The sequence below is a fragment of the Dendronephthya gigantea genome, unplaced genomic scaffold, assembly GCF_004324835.1.
Source record: "Dendronephthya gigantea isolate DGI-Jeju-01 unplaced genomic scaffold, DenGig_1.0 000131F, whole genome shotgun sequence".
Lineage (NCBI taxonomy): Eukaryota > Metazoa > Cnidaria > Anthozoa > Malacalcyonacea > Nephtheidae > Dendronephthya > Dendronephthya gigantea.
The window spans coordinates 134,735-154,383 of record NW_021163141.1 but is presented as its reverse complement, the minus strand read 5'-3'; the positions used below and the strand labels follow the sequence as shown (position 1 = coordinate 154,383).

General features: G+C 35.0%; 2 protein-coding genes across 3 annotated transcripts; one reads left to right on the top strand and one right to left on the bottom strand.

The window, feature by feature from the left end:
* Window positions 1-858: 858 nt before the first annotated feature.
* LOC114536147 (tRNA-specific adenosine deaminase 2-like) lies at window positions 859-3,211 on the bottom strand. Of its 2 annotated transcripts, none has more exons than XM_028557496.1 (2): window positions 3,090-3,211; window positions 859-2,779 (listed from the first exon to the last, which is right to left on the bottom strand). In XM_028557496.1, exons 1-2 carry the CDS (start codon window positions 3,141-3,143, stop codon window positions 2,246-2,248), a joined length of 588 nt encoding a protein of 195 aa, XP_028413297.1. In that variant the 5' UTR covers window positions 3,144-3,211; the 3' UTR covers window positions 859-2,245. The 2 variants fall into 2 exon arrangements, with proteins under 2 accessions (XP_028413297.1, XP_028413298.1); XM_028557497.1 differs by having other exon boundaries at window positions 859-2,775; window positions 3,090-3,193.
* A 53-nt stretch (window positions 3,212-3,264) lies between these two features.
* On the top strand, window positions 3,265-19,268 carry LOC114536137 (argininosuccinate lyase-like). The gene is made up of 21 exons (XM_028557488.1): window positions 3,265-3,387; window positions 5,967-6,019; window positions 6,382-6,489; window positions 7,364-7,450; window positions 7,672-7,755; window positions 8,914-8,970; window positions 9,435-9,451; window positions 9,822-9,902; window positions 10,472-10,511; window positions 10,966-11,003; window positions 11,169-11,246; window positions 11,722-11,774; window positions 11,951-12,056; window positions 12,656-12,727; window positions 13,406-13,490; window positions 14,089-14,115; window positions 14,677-14,709; window positions 15,475-15,558; window positions 16,309-16,389; window positions 16,763-16,869; window positions 18,635-19,268. Exons 2-21 carry the CDS (start codon window positions 6,008-6,010, stop codon window positions 18,774-18,776), a joined length of 1,392 nt encoding a protein of 463 aa, XP_028413289.1. The 5' UTR covers window positions 3,265-3,387; window positions 5,967-6,007; the 3' UTR covers window positions 18,777-19,268.
* Window positions 19,269-19,649: the final 381 nt, after the last annotated feature.

Genomic DNA, 19,649 nt, shown 5'->3' with positions numbered 1-19,649 from the left:
TTGAATAGTTATCTCAATGTATCAGAGATGTTTTAGGAGGCTTACAAGCTTTGCGTTTATAGGTTAAACGGCAGAATCGTCAGTTTTTTAACTGTAATGTATCCTTATCTCCTTGAGATGAGTGCAAACGTGATAACGTTACGTGAATAATCAAACAAATCGTTTGCTGTTGCCCAAAAACGCAAAGCTTAATTTTCTGCGCATTTTATGTAATCAATCAACGTAAATTTTACGTAAATTATATAATAATTTCGTTCCCACTTCTGTGTGACGGGTTTATTTCCACGATGGTGCAATTTTAGTGTACAATGCACTTTGATGAATCAAGTTCAGAAAGAAGTCAAGTACTTCTCGAGGGTTTCTTTTGAATTTGTGTGGAAGCATCTCTTCCTGTTCTTTAAGATTGCATAATATACACTTAATATATGCTCCCGAGAGAAAAAGTCATATTGGTATAAAGCTCTCATTACAATCCTGAGGGAAGTAAATTATTGAAATTTGAATTGAATATTTAATTGTAACTTCGCTGCGAAAAATACGTGAGTTGCGCGAATGATTCGATCGCAATCGATTCCGCCACTGCATCGAAATATGGAACACGTTTATCCATGGTTTATTACATGCCGGTGGTATCCACAATTAATACAAAACAACGAAAATACAACCATTTCGTTCCCATTGGTGTGTGACTGGTTTATTTCCACGAAGTTGCAAATCAAAATGGTGTATATGCATTTAGGAGAGACAAGTTTGCCCGCACTTGAACGTGTGGGGCGCATTCCATCCATCTGGGTTCTGTTAGAGGACCCCCGGGCCCCTCCCCCTCCCCGTTCTTCGAGATAGGCATAATTTCAATGTACAATGAAAGTGTTGACTTTTTCTCCAATATTTGCATTATTTCCGTTAAAGCCTTTTCTCGTACCCGTGAAAAAGGAAGAGTTTTAGCATTCCCTTAAGGTGTTCAGCTCCGAGGCAAAATTATTTAGAACTAAATAAAACCAATCCCGTCGTTCTAGAGTTAAAACCTAGTTTGTTGTCGTGTTTACAAAAATCGTCTATTTCCAACCATTGGGTTTGTCTGGTCTGGGTAACTATAGGGATTGAAGATTCCTACAAGTCTTTTTTCACTCACAGCAACTTGGCTTGCAATATGGCATGAAAAGATTTTATATCTTTCAATAAAAGGTAAAAAAATGTTATAAGACTATCTTAAAGCAGTATTTTCCCGCTTTGTCCTTCTTAGGTACACCAGCGCGTTTGCTTTTTTGTGCCTGATCACTATTTTATCATACAACACCGCCCATTTTGCTCCATTCATGAATAATGCTAAGGTTAAACAGCTTGCCAACAAGATAGGTAAAATTGCTGGAACTTTCATCCATATACACCGGAATAAATGTTGTCCTTTGTAAACATTGACTCTGCACTTCAAACCATTGGCTTGAAGTGGTCCAAACACATTGTCATTGCATGCATGCATGGGGGCAAAATTTAATCACATTAGAAAGATTAAATCAGGTCATTTTTTAGTCATTTTTTAGACACAGTAAATGCCTCCAATGAAAATATCCTTAATTTCGCCCTAGCCGTTGACAGGCGACCCCCAAACAATCAAAACATGTTCCTTCTATTTTATTATTATTGTAATATAAATTGAATTAATTAATAGAGATGCATGTGGAGGAGGCTAGGGCCTAATTGGGGGTTGTAATTCATCTTATTGCAGACTGATTTCTCTTGTTCGCTATTGTTCTTATCATATGTAAACATGAATATATAAATATAAACCCCAACCGATTAAGCAGTGAGCAGTCTAGCAATGACCCTGCCCCCTTCCTGTTAAGTAGTAGCCCATAGCTCCCACCGATCCTTTAGCTATTGCCCTGCCCCCTTCCTGTTTAGTAGTCATCCATAGCTCTCATTCAATCCTTTTTTCAGGATATGTCACCAGAGGAGTAGAAAAAGGTGCACAAGCCTTTCCCCTCCACAATTTTTCAAAGGATCAAAAGTGCCCTTTTTGTTAAAGCTTGTGTTGCTGTAAATTTTGGTCATGTTGAATCCAATTTAAACAATAAAAAATAAAATGGCAAACCTCATTCAGCTTCATTATCATCCTATTATCTAATGTTTTAGTACTAGTGAAATAATTTGCGCTTTTATTTTTTTTGTCAATAAGTCAATTGAGCCATTTAATTTTGCATGTAGTGTTGAAAAAAGCTAATAATTTCATACTCTTCATAATTTACTAGCTGTGGTTGTCATGAAAAATACTGTCTGTGGTAATACTCTTTTTAGTAGCAGGTTTAGGAGCACTGGGATTTGTTTGAAGATAAAATCTTTGAAGTAAATTAACAGCTTGTTCAGCATAGACTCCTGAAACTAAATTAAGTGGCTTGCTTGGCAATTGATCACCATTGCAGGCAGGTCTCTTATTGCCATCATAAACGTCATGGTGTACATTTAATATTGACCCACAACCACCAAATCTTTCATTTGCACAACCATATACCACTTTTGGTATGCAAAGAAGTCTAATTGCAGCAGCACACATAATGCAAGGTTCAACTGTCACATAAAGGGAGCATTGCCTAAAAACATCCATATAGTCTAATCCATTTAATTGGCAGTATTGCTTGACTTGATTTGTAGCAATTATTTCTCCATGCTGTGTGGCATTCTTGGTATTGTTTACCTGGTTGCGTCCGTATCCCACCACACTGTCCTCATATATTATTATACAACCAACTGGAACTTCACCACTCTGTAATCCCTCTTCTGCCTGAAATTGTATGCTTTTAGACATTACATACATATGCAATATGTAGGCAGTAATGTTTGCTGGTTGATATGATCAACCTTAGGGCTTATCTAGGAACTTTTTAGACAAATGCGTTGTTATATAATGACAATTCCTGTGACACCATGCACAGCAGAATGATGTCAATTACTGGCTTAGTACAGTATATTGTTTGATATTTATTATATACCAATGATCTTGCTCACAAAAGCAATTATGAAAAAAGTAGCATTAATAAACATGTTACTACTACAATAACTAACAATTAAGGTAAAAATGATATAATAATTACCACTTTCAAGCATTCCTTCATCCACTTTTTATCATATTCTGAGAAGCACTCCATAAATCAAACCTAGTTCTTGCTATTGTTCTTGCTTGCTTGCTAAGTCAGAATATTCCATATGGAATATTCCTACGCCCCCCCCCCAGTGACTCCCCCCCCGTGAAACTCACAAAATGGTATTAAATCAAAATGGCTGTCGCGGATGATAATAATTAAAGTTAAAGAAGATGTGGCTTGATCACTGAATTGACGAAGAGAATCATAGAATTTAAATCACCCGAACACCAGTGTTGCGTCAAAGAATGTAAGTAATTGTTTACGGGGAAGATGGTAACACAAATGTTATACACTATCCAATAGATCTTTCACCAAATTGACAAAAGCACACACTAGGGAATATGTAAATGACTTATTAAAGTGTAAGTATTTATATAAAATGAATACACCATATTAGTCTTACAAAAATCCCTATTTGTAGTACTTTAATAATTCATGCATTTTACTTTCCGGAATAATCGTGAATCTGCCACTTTGATCGTTTATTATTAAGTCCAAATAGTTTAAATTATCCCGTGGAAGAGTCAAAGTCTGCAATACTTAAATTAAATCTTTCTGATAAGATTTTTTGCAATAAATATCCAATATTGAATATTCCTACTTAAAATGTCAAATGTTCTATAAAGTATGTTTTTGGTAAATAATGAGATGAAGATGAAATCTAGCAACATTTTCTATTACAAGAGTCTTTTCATTAATTTCATTAATGCAATATAAACATCAAGATACATTTTGTCTTAGATTACTCAATTAGAACTGATAAAAGTGTTGGTAAAATTCTTATGTGTGTAAAGTGTGCAAGGCTACAAAACAAAAATGTAATTTACCTCTGCCATTGTCTACTTTATCTCCACATTGAAAATGAATGGTTATATATGTAGAACAAAACTTTGATTGATTGATACAGACCACTGAGATTCTATCTATGGTAAATCCTATAATGGACCATTTCAAAGGATCATAATCATTTATCATCATATTAATCTAACTAGATTACTCTAGGGTAAAATGGAGGTGTAGATGTGATGAAGGAAAATGCACTTAAAGATTTCTTTACCAAGTTTTATTTGCTCATTTGTATGTCAAAAAATTGATTCCCCTTGTAATGGAACCTTGTTACAAAACTGGTCATGCAGTTTTTTAAAAAAGGAGATTTATTGTATGGATGACCATGAAGGATGATAACTTGACAAGTTAATATATTTGACAAGATATGAAACTTAACAAAGAAAAGAAAGTTGTCAATGAAAACTTGCTTGCCTTACTTACCAGCAAATGAACTTGTCAAGAGAAGAAGCTAGTTAAAGAAGCTTGTCCGTTCAGGGCTTTCATGCACTCTTAATACAGAATATATGTACACAGTACACATACAGAAATGTTTTTCTAAAGCTTGTTTTTGAACTGGGAAATTTGTTAATGAGGAAGTAAGTTTTAAAGTCACCACTTCCAAGATGCTATCCAGGAGCAGTCAAGAAAAGTAGACACGTTACACGTTAACCTGCATCCTGTGTGTTTCCAGTACACTGCTCTGAGTGACCACTAACCTACAGAGAGAACCGCCAAGGCTCGTGCGATTCTTGTATATAAGTAGTGTTGTTATATAGGTGCTGTGTATTTTAAATATGATTGGTTCATTTGTAGTCGCAAGTGAAAAATTGTTGCCCGTTTCTTGTTATGAGTGGGTGTTTTTAAAACATTTTTTCCAAATATTTTTATCCCCTTAGAGTTATATTGCTACTCAACTCATATGGACTGTATTTACTTGCCATAAAATAGACCCAAATAAATGTGTTAAATAGGAAAATAGGAAAATTTGACAAACATTTGACAAACCTGCAATTGTGTATTTGTTTCACATGCTCTGAACAAAAATACTTTTGCCAGAATATGATGATGTGAATAATTATAAACAAACACAACTCACAATACCCGAATGCTAAGGGAGATAGTGAACTTAGGATCAAAGACGTTTTAGCTAATCATTATAAGCGGCATTGCCCATGTCCATATTGTAGTTCATCCCTAGTTAGTCCTATAGCTCTATATAAAACTAACAAAATGTTCATAGGTAGCAATTAACTATCGTCAGTTTTATCGCGAAATCAATTAAGGAACATTTTGACATGTCAGCTGCCTGCATTATTTAGCAAGTTGATACGATTGCAAAATTTTGCGGCTTATTAATTATGAAAGATGTATACATTTTTAGAAACATACCGAGCATCTCATATCCAACAGACGAAATAATAGTATGTGGTATAGTTAGGTTAATGTGGCTACCTTTGTGTTCTTCACGACTAGACTCTGGGCGCCTCTATTACAATTTTTTGCTTTTAAAACGAAGTTTCTTCAATGATTACAGTTTCACGATGATTTTATGAACTTATTTATTATCACAAAATAGTCCTGCCGCGTAAGGATTTAAAAGGGCTGTTTAATTCTATTAACACCAAGACACATGAAAGTTTCCTTCCTTGGGCCGAGCTAGTCCGTTTCAAGGACTTTCCTTACTGTCATGGGTATATACGAAATCATTTCTTTCCTAATATTAAATTAATGTCATTTTAACCAGCTGCACATGTGGGCAGAAGTGGAAAAAAATATTTTGTGGCGTTTAAGCATCTGCGCTAATTGAAAAAACCCAATTATATTTGTCATCAAAATGATAACGAGTCGACACATTCGTTGAGATTTTGCCCTGCACGACTAAAGAAAAAACCTTGGCTTCTTGTTTCAGAATTTAAAGCGATACAGTATAAGGCGCTCTCGTCTCTGTTTCGCACATGTACACACGGATCTGTTCTTTCATTTTCTAACGTTATATAGTGTTTCACCGCTGAACATTTGTCGACAGCTTCTAGGCAACAATGGCAGGAGAGGTAAGAAAAATATTGATATAAATGTGAATCCGAGGCGAAGGGAATTTTTCAAAGGTTCACGCTCACATTTGTAAACGGTCACCTAAACATCCGTGTAATGGCCAACTCATTTTCAAAATTGTATAGTCTTAGTGTAAATGCGTTCATGAAAATACTTTAAAATACTTTCACATGCTATACGGGGCTTCAACTGATAATGCTATACGGGGAACAAAATATTAAATGACTAAAATGGGTGGATGAATAAGTTTAGATTAGGCCTTTGATTGACCTTAGTCAGAATATGGGGTGGATTGTTCAAAAAAGTAGGATTTAGTACGAAATTGATATGGATTGTTTGATTACCTGATTTTTTTCTTTAGGGTGGAAGATTATGGGGTGGTCGTTTCACGGGAAATACAGATCCGATCATGGAGTCATTCAATGCTTCTATAACTTTCGACAAACGAATGTGGGCTGCAGACATTGAGGTAACTACTGAAATGAGAGTATTTAGTATACATTCACATCATGTGCTTCGCTCTAGCCTCCTCCCCCAGAGTTGCTAAAACGCCTCCGGTATGCAGGTTCTTGCACGAGGAAATTTCGCTGCATTCAAGGAAGATTTTATATAAAATGAAGGACCCTATATAATAGTGGAAATATAGGTATAGCAGCAAACATCAATACGAGCTACCAAAAAATAGCAATCCCAGCAAAATGACTAGTAAATTGGGTATAACTGATGGAGGTCATCATGCTACATAGCTTGGGATCCCCAAGAAAAAAATCCTTTTGAAAAAATTCACCTCAATGAAGATTTAATTTACAATGAATCGGTGATGAACATTACACGTTGTTATTCCCTTTTTACTGCATGAAATAAGGGCATTTGAACATTCTTAATATTAATAATTGTTATGACCAGGCCTTTTTAAGGGGGCCAAAGAATTTAAAACATCTGGTTTTAAAAGGTTTACATTTTCGGAGTCGGACCGCAAGATAGGGGCGAAGGGTGTCGCGGTATGATAAAATCTGATTTTGATATACATGCAGTATACAGTTTTGCGAAAGTCAAAAATTTATTATTTGTTTTGTTCAGTACATGCACGGAATCAAAGTTGTAAAGTTGGCCAATTGTTCATACGTCATACGTGTAACTTATTACACTGTACGGTCTTCATTATTAAGCATTCAACTAGGGACTAGGTTAAGCTAAACAGCCTTCGTACATGACACTTCGTAGAAAATTCCCTAAACAACCTTTCTAGAGGATTTCCCTGGAAACGAGATTGGCAATCCGAAAAAATGACATCTTTCAGGCGGTATTTCCACCCATGGGTAACCTAGTTTATTACTATATAGGGAAGCATGGCTTACGTGAAAAGCTTGGAAAAGGTTCACGTGGTCACTAAGGAAGAAATGGATGAAATCATCAAAGGACTTGAAAAGGTATAGTTTGTATGGTTTCACATGTATCACGTAAACTGGTTTTCAAGTTCCGCATGAAGGAAAATACATGTATGTTGATTTATCAAGAAGTGCCCAACCGTCCTGAAACTCTCCTCGAGAATTTGGATACTGCATTTTCTTAAATATGATGATTTGTGACGTACATCTCATCATAAGAACCTTTGAATGCAACGCCACCATATATCCATTGTTTATTGTAGGTAAAAGAAGAGTGGTCTTCAGGAGCATTTAAGTTACAGCCAGGTGATGAGGACATCCATACTGCTAATGAAAGAAGACTGAAAGTTAGTATCAATATATCAGTTGTAATTTGTAAACATATGTTGAGGCACAATTAATAGAATATACATGGTTCATACTAAATAAAAGTACAATACAACTCATTTACTATGTTATTGTCCAAGTTTATGCAAAAAATGGTTCCTTTCTCGTCACGTGTTTCTTGTATTTTAGCCAAACGTACCAATGGCATTCGTCTTGCTAAGCTCCTCAACCTTGACTGAAAAAATTGTTAATTAAAAGATTGCTATTGGTTTAATTGCGCAAAATACAATAGACATGTGATGAGAAAGGTACAATTTTTGCATTAGTCTACCTCAACATAGTTAATGAGTTGTATTGTATAGTTTTATGTGGTCTCATGTATACCATGTATGTAGGCTCAAGTGTACATATGAAATGAATATTGTGATGAAGTTACTCTGAGTCACCAACCAGGTAAGCTGAAAAATTAGCTTGACCACGGTGGGAATCGCACCCGCGACCTTTGGTTTACTAGTCTAGTTACCAGCTCTTCTGTCTGAGCCACTAGGTCAAGATGTTTCGAGTAAGTGATATTTCGGAACTCAGTCTAGTCCCTTCTATATCTGTGCGTCTTAAAGTTATAGTAGTAGTGCATCATCTCAATATTCATTTCATATACATGTATACATGCATCTGACCCATATGCACTTAATTAATCAACACACCAATTACTCGACCCGTCTTGACCTAGTAGTTCAGTTGGAAGAGCATTGGACTAGCCAAACAAAGGTCGCGTGTTCGATCCCTACCGTGGTCAAGCTAATTTTTCAGCTTACCTGGTTGGTGACTCAGAATAAAATCTTTTGCAATATTCATTTCATATGTTGAAGCGTTGTCATGACCGTTTGAAACACGGTAGTAGCTCAAATGCTTCTCTCACTTGTCCTTATCAGCTGATCTGGGAAAGAATATTCGGAGGTCAGATTCTTAGTTTAACTGAGTTATTTCCATTTTAACCTAAAAGGTTTGAATGTTTCTTTTATTTTTTTACCAAAAGACTTCATTTTTGAAGTTCCTAAGATCGGCCATCACGTCAAAGTTCAAACTTGTTATTTTGTGCAATAAACATGCAATGTGTTAATTACATGCGACTCCACAAGCGTTTTGTTGTTATCCAGACTTATCTTTAAATATTGTAGGAACTTGTTGGGAGCGTTGCTGGAAAATTACATACAGGAAGGAGCCGCAATGACCAGGTATGCTAACAATTTAATCTATATTGCTATATTTATACCTTTGTAATAAAAAAATTCTGTGTAGGTGTGATATTAGTTGTATCAGGAATTTTCATTACGAGCTTAGTTTTATTTCATTAATAAACGGGAATTTTATAACCAAAATATGGTATATTTGGGCTGAAATAACGAGAAACTTGTATTGAAAACATGAATTATTAGTTGGTATACCTAAGGTCTTCACATGCAGAATTCTATATGGTCGAGATAACTAAATGTTATCTAAACACAACCGTTTTAGTTGTGGCCAAAACACACGAACGTTTTGATGAACAACTTTTTTTGTTCAACAGATATACTCAACAACAAACAAACCAGCGAAAAATGAAAAGAAGTTTAATTGTAAAATTGACATTGTGTGTAGTTATCATTGTGGTTATATAGTGTGCATGTAAATTTTAAAATGGTATAATTTTTTGTTTTAGGCTGCGACAGACACAAGGTATATAAATTACATCAGTATTGGTATAACTGGTAGTTGTGGCTGGGAGCATTTGAAGGGGACGTGTAGAACTTCAATAGTCATTATAATTAAATTGTTAAGTTGTATAGATTTAACATCCTTTAAACACACAAAGTTGATTTTTCACGGACATTTTGTCATGAACTGTTTAAATTGTTCAGTGTTATATAATAGGTTCTTTCGTATACAGCTAAAAATGTCACATCTTGTGACAAATTTGCAATTATAACTTGACAAAAACTTGCTACTGGTTGCTACTCAGCTTGTATACAAGTTGTGCGTTGTATATACAAGTTGTGCGAATTTCTTTAGTGGTCCAGTTTAATTCATCTCTTGTTTTTTTATTTAGATTGTGGTTAAGAAACAAAGCCAATGAATTAAAGAGCCATCTTAAAGCCCTGATCAACGTTTTTGTGGAAAGAGCAAGCCAGTATGTATATGGTACAAGAGTATATACTCTAGCTCGCGGCTAGATCTATCAAAACCACTAGGGGCTTTTATCGTGAAATTATTCTTTCTGAACTTAAATACTTAATGATCAAATATTGTTGTGTGAGTTTGAGGGATAGAGTGAGATTAGGGGACATTGAGGGATTGAAAAAGAAAGGAACTCAAAATCGCGGCAAAAAAAATACGAGAAAGAGAGAGATGCTAGGTGTTACAGCTAAATTAAAAGTAATAAAGAATTCATTACCCATCGTGGGTCAAGTTAATTGTCGTTAACTTAAAGCTCTTTACGATCGACATGGTCATTTCTTGCGTGTTGTTAAAAATATCACCTAGTGTCCATTAGTTATACATAGCTACTGCATTCATCATTATTGTACGAGTTCGTTGGTTTTGATGGTTGACGAATCAGGCAATTCAGTTCCTTCGTTACCATGCAACGATCTAAAGTTTATGTATTATTGCGTAGTATCCTTCGTTCTCGATAAAACACACCAACTATTGTATAATACTGTATGGTTCATTCAATCTGTACCTTCATTATTATGTTAGGGAAAAAGATGTTCTCATGCCGGGATATACACATATGCAGGTACGTTGAAAGGCAATAATTCATTATCTTGTTTTTGTAGAACATGAATACATAAGATTTGATAAATACAGTCTAGCTAACTCGATATTCGCTTCCAATGCAAATTCAAACAATGGATAATGAGATGGTAAACCTATCTATTGTTTGAATTGCATCCGATGCGACATTATGCACAGTATTGTGTTTTCTGCACAATAAAGCATCGATTCATCCGACAGCTGTAACAGAAAGACTGAATTTGTCAGGCTTTCGGTGACATGACGGAGTCCATTGAATTTTCCTCCAGATATGGAATAGCGTTTTTCTGTTTTTAAACTAAAAAATAATAAATGAATAAAATTTTGCCATGAGACAAAGGAGTTGCCCATCCTTTTCGTACTTCTATATAATATGGGCCGACAATAGACACATACAGGATGATATGATTCATTTGTTTTTATCCTTATTTTTACAGAGAGCTCAACCAATCCGTTGGAGTCATTGGTTGTTAAGGTATGTTGTCCATATAGTGATGTTTCTATATGTGTTCGTATGCTTGTCAAATTATGCATGCATAAAGCTATATGGTTGCATAGTTAAAACAAATAATCGTGACATTATTAATATTTACAATTTGGAAGTTGGTCTATATAGTGTCCTTTTTTACCACTGCAATAGCTATGCTTGGTCACTTAAACGAGATTTCGAAAGATTGCAAGATTTGTCTAAAAGATTGAACTCTCTACCTCTTGGAAGGTAAGAAAATCCTAACATTTAATTATTGCATAGTTTTTCTTGACTTTTTTTACATTTGATTTAATTCAATTCAACAATAATTTAATTCAATAAGAACCTTTTTTTGGTAAAACATTGGAAATCAAGCTCTTATTCAAATACTGTCATGGAGTCGTTACGAAGTGATCTAGATCTCCCATTCAATGAGTACCATGAACTTTTAGCATACATGCATCTGGCGTTCTCGTAGTTCGAACATCAATGAGCACCCTATATCGTTTCGGTAGTTCATTGGTTGGGTTGTTAGTTCTCGTTGTTGCACTTCTCTTCAAGTTGAACAATTCAAGCTTCGTGTTTCGATTATTTTCAACTAAATGTCATTTAGCAATTTGACCAAATTTTCAACTGAAGGCTGTACACCTGCTTCAAGTTGTTAATGTTTGGGAAATCACTTTAAAATATTATTATTTGTAATGTGTTGATTTTTGTCTTATAGTGGTGCATTGGCGGGAAATCCATTCAATGTTGACCGCGAATTTCTTGCTAAAGGTATTTGAGGATATATATCGCATATATTATTGTAGCCTAGTTCACATTTATCTGATTAATGTGCCTTACTGTTATTTGTCGTACATTTATAAGTGCATTTATAGAACGTGGATGAAGGGTATTCCGTTCTGCTTCGTTAATGTAAAAGTAAATGCTTTTAACATATTTTTTATTAGAACTTGGATTTGAAAGCGTTTCTCACAACAGTCTTGACGCTACTTCAGATCGAGATTATGTAGCTGAGTTTATGTTTTGGGCGTCGCTTCTCATGACACATTTAAGGTATGACTTGTGGGTATATTATGGATTTATGGAGAGTTCATTATTATTACCTGGTTTGGTAGCAATGTAATTATGTCGGGATATAATCTTGCGCTCCCGCCAGCTGATCTGAGTATAAAAATCAACCAATGAGAAGCCAGATCCTCGAATTATCGTTTCTTTCATTTCATATGACTTTGGCACACATAATTTTTTTTTTCACTCAAATGTAAATAAAGCAGGCGCCTCAAAATCAAAATCAACTTAATCCTTCTCTTTGCTCGTAACTCGCCATATCAATAGCAATGTCCCATTTTTCCTTCCAAAGTTGTATAGTTTAAGTACGTTCAGTGACCTGGCCTCTGTTTGTATTATAATATATGTGAATTTAATATGTAAAATGCGTGTCCAAATTTGAAATGATTTTTATCAACTATGGGCAGAATAAAATCAAACTTATGCAATAGCTGAGTAGGGAAAAAATGGTTGATTATAAGAGTGGCTGGTAGTTTTTTTCCTTCCAAATGACGAACTTATGGAAAGCGTAGAATATTTTACGTTATCACAAACAATGGCAAAAACATGCTAATACATTAATGCTTAACTTTGGTTGTTTTTAGTCGATGGGCTGAAGATTTAATCATTTACAGCACATCGGAGTTTGGCTATGTCTTGTTATCAGACGCGTACAGGTGAGCATAAAAGTTGTTTTGGGCCAGAATTGAGCAATGGACCTTTTGCATTATAGACATTTTTTTTATCTATGCAAGATAATCCAATAAAATCACCACAGCTGAAAAGAGCGTACTGAAATTAGTAGAAATGCAAAGTTTGGTTGCGAAATGTCATAAGATGCCGAAAATATCGCTTTGCAAAGTTTGCAAATTTGTATACTTTAGTTTAACGCACGGAAATTGCTACCACATTCGGGCCAAAAATGGTAGCAATTTCCGTGCGTTAGACTAAAGTATACAAATTTGCAAACTTTGCAAGGCCATATTTCCCGTATTTTACGACATTTCGCCACCAAACTTTGCATTTTTACTAATTTTGGTACGCTCTTTTCAGCTATGGTGATTTTATTGGATTATCTCGCGAAGATCAAAAAGTTGCCTATAATGCAAAAGGTCCATTGCATCAGCAATTTTTCATTTGTGTGTTACCTACAACCGAAAGTTTTCTAATAAAGCCTGATTACATTTGTAATTTTACTAAAGCATTTTCTACTTTCGTTAGGTCTGAACAAACAATTACTTTCACATCAATCAAAAGCAGAAAATTGCAAAATTGAACGCATCATGCATTTTAGGATTTACCATGTTTTTTCATGGGGCATATAACTATACAATAATTTATTTTTTTGTTTATAGCACTGGTAGCAGTTTAATGCCGCAGAAGAAAAATCCCGATAGCTTGGAATTAATCCGAGGAAAATCTGGACGTGTCATCGGTGATGTAAGTACGAAGTATTAAAAAAGTGTATTTTTTGCGTAGGCGTTTGGGTTAAAACTGCGACCGGAATAACTCCCAGTTTTCAGTTAAAGTACTTATGTTTTTATTATTTATTAGTATACAGAACGAAAATTGAGGATATTTCTCTTGAGGTTACTAATTAGCTAGTAGCTACCAGATTTTTACCAGCTATCAGCCCAACTGCATGATAATCATCATTTATAATGGTGGCACTGCGTGCACACCGTTGCGTTGAGGACAGCTGATTCAGCCTGTATGAGTGCTATGTTAGTTCCTAATCAGGCCTTACGCCTAATTTAAGAGGGTTTTTTACCATGCAGCATGTTTGCCTACGTACTGGCGGCATATTGTGCACATTATGTTTCATGTCTTTATATAGACATGAAACGTTTAGATGGGTTTCTTAAGCAGATTTAGCATGAGGATGTAAACGTCAAAGAGGACGTGAAAATGGGGAATCGTTAATCGTTATTGTATTAAAAGTGATTGTGAAAAAAAAGCTAAATATTATGTGAGTTTATGTACATCAACAATTAAGAGAACGTAACAACAAAGATAATTCATTTCTATTTGTTTTTAGTTCACCGGATTCTTAGTTACATTGAAGGTTAGTATATAATGAAGTACCAATGATAAAACAACCTGTAATACGGTACCGTGTATCTAAGTTATAACAGTTTCGAGAAGTTTTAAGCGATTTCTTCACTGCTTTATTTATGCTAAACAGTTTTTTGACCCCAATTGTTGTAAATTTCATATTTTGCAACGTTTCGGACAGTTTTACTGACCTGTCCGGTTTATGTTATAATATATGAAATTTAACCTTAAGTGGAATCCTAGAAGTAACAATTATAGAATACAATTTGAATATAATGAACGAAGGTGAAAGTTTTAGAAAAAAGGTCTGATTAAGACTGTTTAAGGATTTATTGCGTTCTGTTTGCGCGCATTTCGCGTACCGTATCATCTCAGATGTATCTAGCGCTACCATTGTGGCCCTCAAACACGCGGCTTTACAACTCTTCCCCTCTACCTCCCCATATATTTTAATATTAATATAATTCAAGAATTACTATATTATTAGAATTAATTGCATTCACATTTATATAATTATGCACAGTATAGATTCTATTTTTCCTGTCTCTCATGTGCAAAACCACTTTTTTAGGGTTTACCAAGTACTTACAACAAAGATCTACAGGTATGCATAGCCTTGTTTACTTCACTTCTAATATCGATAGATCGACGGTGATATCAAACATTGACCACGTCAACATTGACTTTTAACTTTTAAAGTGCAAAATAACGATCTACATTTATCTAAAGTTGCCAGTGTGAAACTCGCTTCTAAAACCAGTATAAGTTCGCAAAAGTGATGTGCTTTGATTTAAAATTAAAGCTTTCAAGTTTTCATGTTGTCATTGTGTGCGATTGTTAAGTAAAGAAAATAATTCCTCATTGCGGAAATCCTTGATGGTCAACATTTGTCGATAACCTCGATGATAATAACAGTGTTTATGAAAGCCAGACGTGATGTAGTTTTCCTTTGTCGTAATTTCTAAACCGTAATTTAATTTAATTCGGTTTTCATATGCCAGATTGCATTATAACAAAGACTAACGACATATATGAAGACTGGTTGTAGGCACGTTACACGCATCTGATTCATTGGTCACCGACAATTTCCTGACGACTAGAATGAACAGAACAAAGTGTGAAACTTGGATGCTAATCATTTACCATGGGAAACGGGAAATTCCGGTCGGAAAAGCAAATGGTACAAGGAAATTCCATTGGAATTTTCCAAGATATCCAAACTTTCCCGAAATTTCCAATGAGAGTTCCCGGCGCCATTTGTTTTCCGCCGGAATTTCTGATTTCCGAAGGTAAATGGTTAGCGATGACCTTCCCAGTTTTGAGAGTTTCTATATATTGACAAATTCTATTACATATTCATCTTCTCCAGGAAGACAAGGAAGCTTTGTTTGATGTTTGTGATACCTTGGATGGGGTGTTGCAAGTTGCTTCAGGAACGCTTTCTACACTCGAGGTTATTTATCTTCCTTTTATATTCAGCCTGCATGGTTTCCATTTTGTCGTTCATTTTCACCCATTAGAAATATTTCGGATATTTCGATATTCAAAGCGGTAAATGGTGACTGCATGCACACAAATATTCATCTCATCAGTCACCTTGACGTGCATGTTCACGAAAATTATAGCTAAATGGAAACCATGCAGGCTGTCGTTGTAAATAGGATACACGTTAATAGTATACATTTCTTGTTTCGAACCTACATGTTTGTTGTTCACGAACTGTCATCACCAGTGTGCATGACAGTGCTTATTTGTCTGTATAAACTCATCGAACTATATATTGTGACTCAGAACGGTGAAAGTGAAAAAGTGAGGGGAAAAAGTTTGATGTCAAAGAAAAACACACTTTTTATAGATTATAGATTTATGACCTCCTATTATTTAGAATGGAAAGTCGCAAAAAAAAGAATGACAATTTTTTTGGTAAAACAAGTCTTTGGTCCAGTCAAAATCCGTATACAACATTTTTCACTAGATAGTAAAAAAAATCGTTAATTTCCAGTAAAGAATGATTTCTATTTATGTGTCGAACTCTTTCCTGGTTAGGGAAGGAGTGGTATCGGTATATATCAATAATTCGTGCCTCATATGATTTTATAACTTCTCTTTTATTTGCATAATTCTTCCTTGTTTCCACTGGAGTAAATTAATTACCTTTTTTGTTCAATTTATTAATAACATTGTGTGAAACTATAATTTTAAGATTAATAAAGAAAGAATGATGTCAAGTTTGGCTCCGAGTATGCTCTCCACAGACCTTGCCTACTATTTGGTTAGAAAAGGAGTAAGTGAATCCTTGAGCTTATTTTTTCTGACGGTGTCTACTGTCTATGCATGATCATGCATTCGAAAAGTGTATTTGTGCTTCGTGCATTGATTATAGAAAGTTACCGCTCCGCAGCTATAGGTAATATCAAATATCAAGAAAAAAAATCATAATTACAGTCAGTGATTCACAATACGATCAATGGTAAGATCTTAGAAAATGTTTGGTGACGATGCTGTCATAAAGGGCTGCTATATGAGGTGATTGTGTCCTTCAAAAAAATGCATGAGTCAGTTTTTTGGCATTAAGCTTTGCTTTTAAATTACGTTCCACTGTGTCAGCGTCATTGGCCAACAAACGTCAACAGTTTCGTATTCGATTTTTCTTACAGGTTCCATTCCGTGAAGCACACAGTTTATCTGGTTGCGCTGTTAAAATTGCCGAGGATAAGAAATGTTTGCTGAGCGAACTAACTTATACGGACATCGCAGACGTCAGGTATACCTATAGGGTTGTGGCTAAAGGGAATGGACGCGAGGTAGGTGACCGTGAGAAGTCTGGGTCCAGTCTGGGTTTATTGCGTGTTCGTGGTACGCGCGAGAACATCGTTTTTATGGGTGATTGGGAATTTTGGGATATATTTCAATTTTCAAAATCAAACCATAACTCCATAAGTCAAATTGCACAATTAGCACAAATGAAACCAAATTATGTTGATATATTAGAAAGATCTGTGTGCTATATAATCGAATTTATGCAAGGATATATAGGGTAAAAATCATACCATGTTTCAACACGGAAAAGGTATGTGCCTTTCGATATGGAGTCACAAATGCTTTTATTTTCTTCGTTCAATATTACTGTATTTTATATAAGGAGTTTTATTTAATACCATACTACAAACAGCACAAGGATTTGAAATATTCTCTAAAACAATTGCTTTGTAACCCTTTGTGTGTTAATTTTTTTATGCCTGGTTTACTATGAAATATTTTAGTATTTCCAAACTGAAATCAAATATAATCCCTCTCCACCTTGGAAAAAAGATAAGGCACATACCTTTTCCGTGTTGAAACATGGTATGGTTTTTACCCTATAAATCCTTGCGTAAGTTCGATTATATAGCATATAAATCTTTCTATAAATATACCAACATAATTTGGTTTCATTTGTGCTAATTGTGCAGTTTGACTTATGGAGTTATGGTTTGATTTTAAAAAGTGAAATATATCCCAAAACTCCCATTCATTCATTAATACGATGTTCTCGCGCGTACCACGAACACGCAATAAACACGCAACTAAACCCAGACTTCTCACGGTCACCTACCTCTCGTCCATTCCCTTTAGCCACAACCGTCTTCCCTAGCCGCGTCGTGAATCGTAAACTCTCTACTTATTACATGAATACGTTTTTCTTCTAACTGCATGCAGAAAATAAAAGCATTTGAGACTCCATATCGCAAGGCACATAATTTGCGTGTTAAAACATTAATAACTTTTAATTTTTACGGTATAAATACTTGCGTAAATGTTCGATTATATAGCATATACTGAAATCCTTCTAATATTTCAACATCGTTTGGTTTCATTTTATGCATTTTTTTAACTAAAACCCAAATAAATCTTTGACTTTGTGAAGTTTGACTTTGAAAATATATCCCAAAATAACAAAATTTCCATTCATTATTAAGATGTTTTCGTGCGTATCACGAACACGCAATAAACCCGCAACTAGACCTAGACTTCTCACGGTCACCTACCTCTCGTCCAATACCTGTTCCTTAAAGCCTCTTACAAACGATCAAGTTTTCTATGACAAGTTTTTATATGACAAGTTTTAATTGGCAATTGCACGTGTGTATGTACAACAACTTTTCTATGACAAGTTTTTCTTTGAAAAGTTTTGTTTGCTCGTGTGAACATGCCAACAAGTTTACTTTGACAATTTATAGTGTGCAGCCAGCGATGTAATCGTACAGCGGACAACGTGAGCGCGCCATTGTAAAATACTAAAGTCCACTGGCCAACCGCATACAAGTGCTCGCATTAGGTGACAAGTTTTCTTTGTTGACTCATACAAACGAGCAAAATTTGCACTTTGACAATTTTTTTATGACAAGTACACTTGTTCAAAATCAAGTATACTTGTCGAAGTTGGGCGTACAAACAAACAATTAAAACTTGTCACATAAAAACTTGTCATAGAAAACTTGCTCGTCTGTAAGAGGCTTAATTTGTAACAGTTTAATTTATTTTTTCAGTCCGAAGTTTGACAAGGATATTACAAACGTGTGGGATTATCACCGGAGCGTTGAACAATATCAATCAATTGGTGGGACAAGTCTAAGTAGTGTGGAGAGGCAGATAAATGTGTTAGGGGAATGGTTAAGTTTGCAGCAGTAGTAGATCAGGTGAAAGATAAAACGAAAAGGAGGAAAATAGAAACAAGATGAATTGGTATAAAAGACTATTTTTTCCATTGGTATTTTAAAGGTATATAGTTTTACTAGATTATTCGATATTTTAACAATATATGGTATATAGTTTTAATATGCAATTATTCAAAAGTAATAGGTGAGAAAAAACTGGATTTTCCATTTTAAGATTTGTGTGTTTTGAATATTTGGCAAAGATTTCGATCTTAAGATGGCGTCGATAATGCAAGTATATTGTTCCTATATCTAATTTTATCTATATGTTCAAGCTATCAGTATGCAAGGCTGAGCATGGATTATAGAAATGCCTGGCTAATAAATTGAATATAGTGTAGAAACAGCCATACATGCAGGATATGGGATCTTCCTGCCATTAATTGCACTATGCAAAATTTATGCAATTTAATGACCACTTTGCAAATAAAATAAATTCCAAATACACTTTGATCAAGTTTAATTCTCATTATGTACAATATGGCTAGGAGTGTCACCTACTACAGCAAAAGAGTGGAACAAATACTGCGCAGATACATGTACGCGTAGCGGACCTATTTTTAGAGTAGTCCTTGGCACAAAATGTTTAGCACGCCTTATTACACCAATACCGGCACTAACGTTGGATCATGTGGAGTCAACTTGTTTTTCCCGAGACATCTTTTCATTCCGGCTTATTTACGCCTAAGCATAAGTATTGTTTTGCTCTCTGTATTGGCTTATATGGGATTATCAGGGCGCTGTCCATAAATTAAGTGGCCAAAATGGTCAGACTAAATCAAATTTTGAATTGAAATAGAGTATTTCCTTAAGAATATACCAGCGGAGAAACTGCATTTTCCATGCT

Coding starts and splice junctions, on each gene's coding strand:
- LOC114536137 (XM_028557488.1), top strand. Junction 6,490..7,363: donor TGTGGGCTGCAGACATTGAG/GTAACTACTGAA, acceptor ATTACTATATAG/GGAAGCATGGCTTACGTGAA. Junction 11,775..11,950: donor CCGCGAATTTCTTGCTAAAG/GTATTTGAGGAT, acceptor ATTTTTTATTAG/AACTTGGATTTGAAAGCGTT.
- LOC114536147 (XM_028557496.1), bottom strand. CDS start 3,143: ATGGAGTGCTTCTCAGAATATGATAAAAAGTGGATGAAGGAATGCTTG. Junction 2,780..3,089: donor TGAAGGAATGCTTGAAAGTG/GTAATTATTATA, acceptor ATACAATTTCAG/GCAGAAGAGGGATTACAGAG.